This window comes from Triticum urartu, unplaced genomic scaffold (assembly GCF_003073215.2).
Source record: "Triticum urartu cultivar G1812 unplaced genomic scaffold, Tu2.1 TuUngrouped_contig_9236, whole genome shotgun sequence".
In the NCBI taxonomy this organism is placed as follows: domain Eukaryota; kingdom Viridiplantae; phylum Streptophyta; class Magnoliopsida; order Poales; family Poaceae; genus Triticum; species Triticum urartu.
This window is the reverse complement of record NW_024120260.1, coordinates 1-1,315: the sequence shown is the minus strand read 5'-3', so window position 1 is coordinate 1,315 and position 1,315 is coordinate 1. Positions and strand designations below refer to the sequence as shown.

Sequence of the window (1,315 nt, the reverse complement as noted above, 5' to 3'; positions counted from 1 at the left end):
CCCACTGTTTAACAGAACCTTTTATATTCAAGTTTGTCACCAGTATATCTGCTGCACTTTTTCTGTGGATTAACAATATTGACCAACGTTATAAGCACCAGAATTGGTATTATGATATTATTAGGTAAGATCAGCACAACACTGAACAGTTCTATTGTAGATGGACAAAAATGCTTAGTAAGGCCCTGAGGCCCTCTCTTACTGTTCCCATAAACAAATGTGCAAAAAGTTTGCAGATGATATGGTTGTTGATTATCCCCTTTGTTCCCAATGTCCAGGTGAAAGAAAAAGGAAATCATGACTATGCGCTCAATATTTGTTGGATCCCCATATTCAACACATCAAGTTACCAACAGAAACTGTTTCTCTTCGAACTAGTTCGTGAACTACCCTTGTTACTGTCTTTTGGTGTGTGCCTCCCGAATATGTTTAGGGACATGATAAATCCCGAATGTTCGGAATTTAACCATGACAAATTAAATGTTTACGATGGCAATTCTAGTGACGCATGGATGACAAGTTAGTTGACACACGGCAATTTTCTGGCAAAATTAAACTGAAGCACGAAGTTGCAATGCTTGTCAACTAAAGTTGCCGTCCTCGCGTCACTAAACTTGCCATCGAAAACATTCGATTTGCCATGGCGAAATCCCGAATGTTTGGCCGTTATCGAATTTCTATGTTTATCGGATTTCTCATGAATTAAAATGTACTTGACATGACTGTGTGAATTGGTCCACTAGTAGTGAAAAAACATATAAACAATCACAATCATCTGTTTTCTTTTTTGGCCTCTCACCTTGTAAGTACCACGTATTGCTTTGTGTCGAATTAAAAACTCTCTTAATCAAGCAAAATTGAACTAAACTGTCAGCGAGTTCACATTTCAAAACAAGTCCTTATTCCTTGCTGAGTATACATATACATATATTTCATTGCAAGTTGCACATGACACAAGATGCCACAGCGGCGAATGGAATTTTGACGCAGTTTAGTCCGGCGGGCTAAGCACACACAAGTAATAAAACTAGGAAATGTTTCCAGCTAAAATAATTAGGAAATGTTCTGCAAAGCGCGTGCAGGGGTGGAGTCGCGGACGGATGAGAAGGAGGGAGCACGCGCCACTCACAGGAGCGCGATGAGGACGAAGAGCAGGAGCGCGGCGACGAAGGAGTACTTGAGGGCGGCGGCGAAGATGGAGGCGGAGATGAGTACCAGCTGCAGCAGCAGAGCTGCGCCGGCCCAGACCAGCGCGGCCGTCAGCGCCACGGCCGCCGCGTTGTCCCGGGACGGCGCCAGCAGCTGCCCCCCACCG

The 1,315-nt window shown here is 44.1% G+C and overlaps 1 protein-coding gene across 1 annotated transcript; it reads right to left on the bottom strand.

Moving 5' to 3' along the window:
* Positions 1 to 878: 878 nt before the first annotated feature.
* LOC125532156 lies at positions 879 to 1,310 on the bottom strand (the record flags this gene model as incomplete). Its single annotated transcript, XM_048696308.1, is given in 1 exon segment — positions 879 to 1,310. A coding segment is annotated over 1 exon segment (185 nt), but the record flags the coding sequence as incomplete, so codon positions are not given.
* Positions 1,311 to 1,315: the final 5 nt, after the last annotated feature.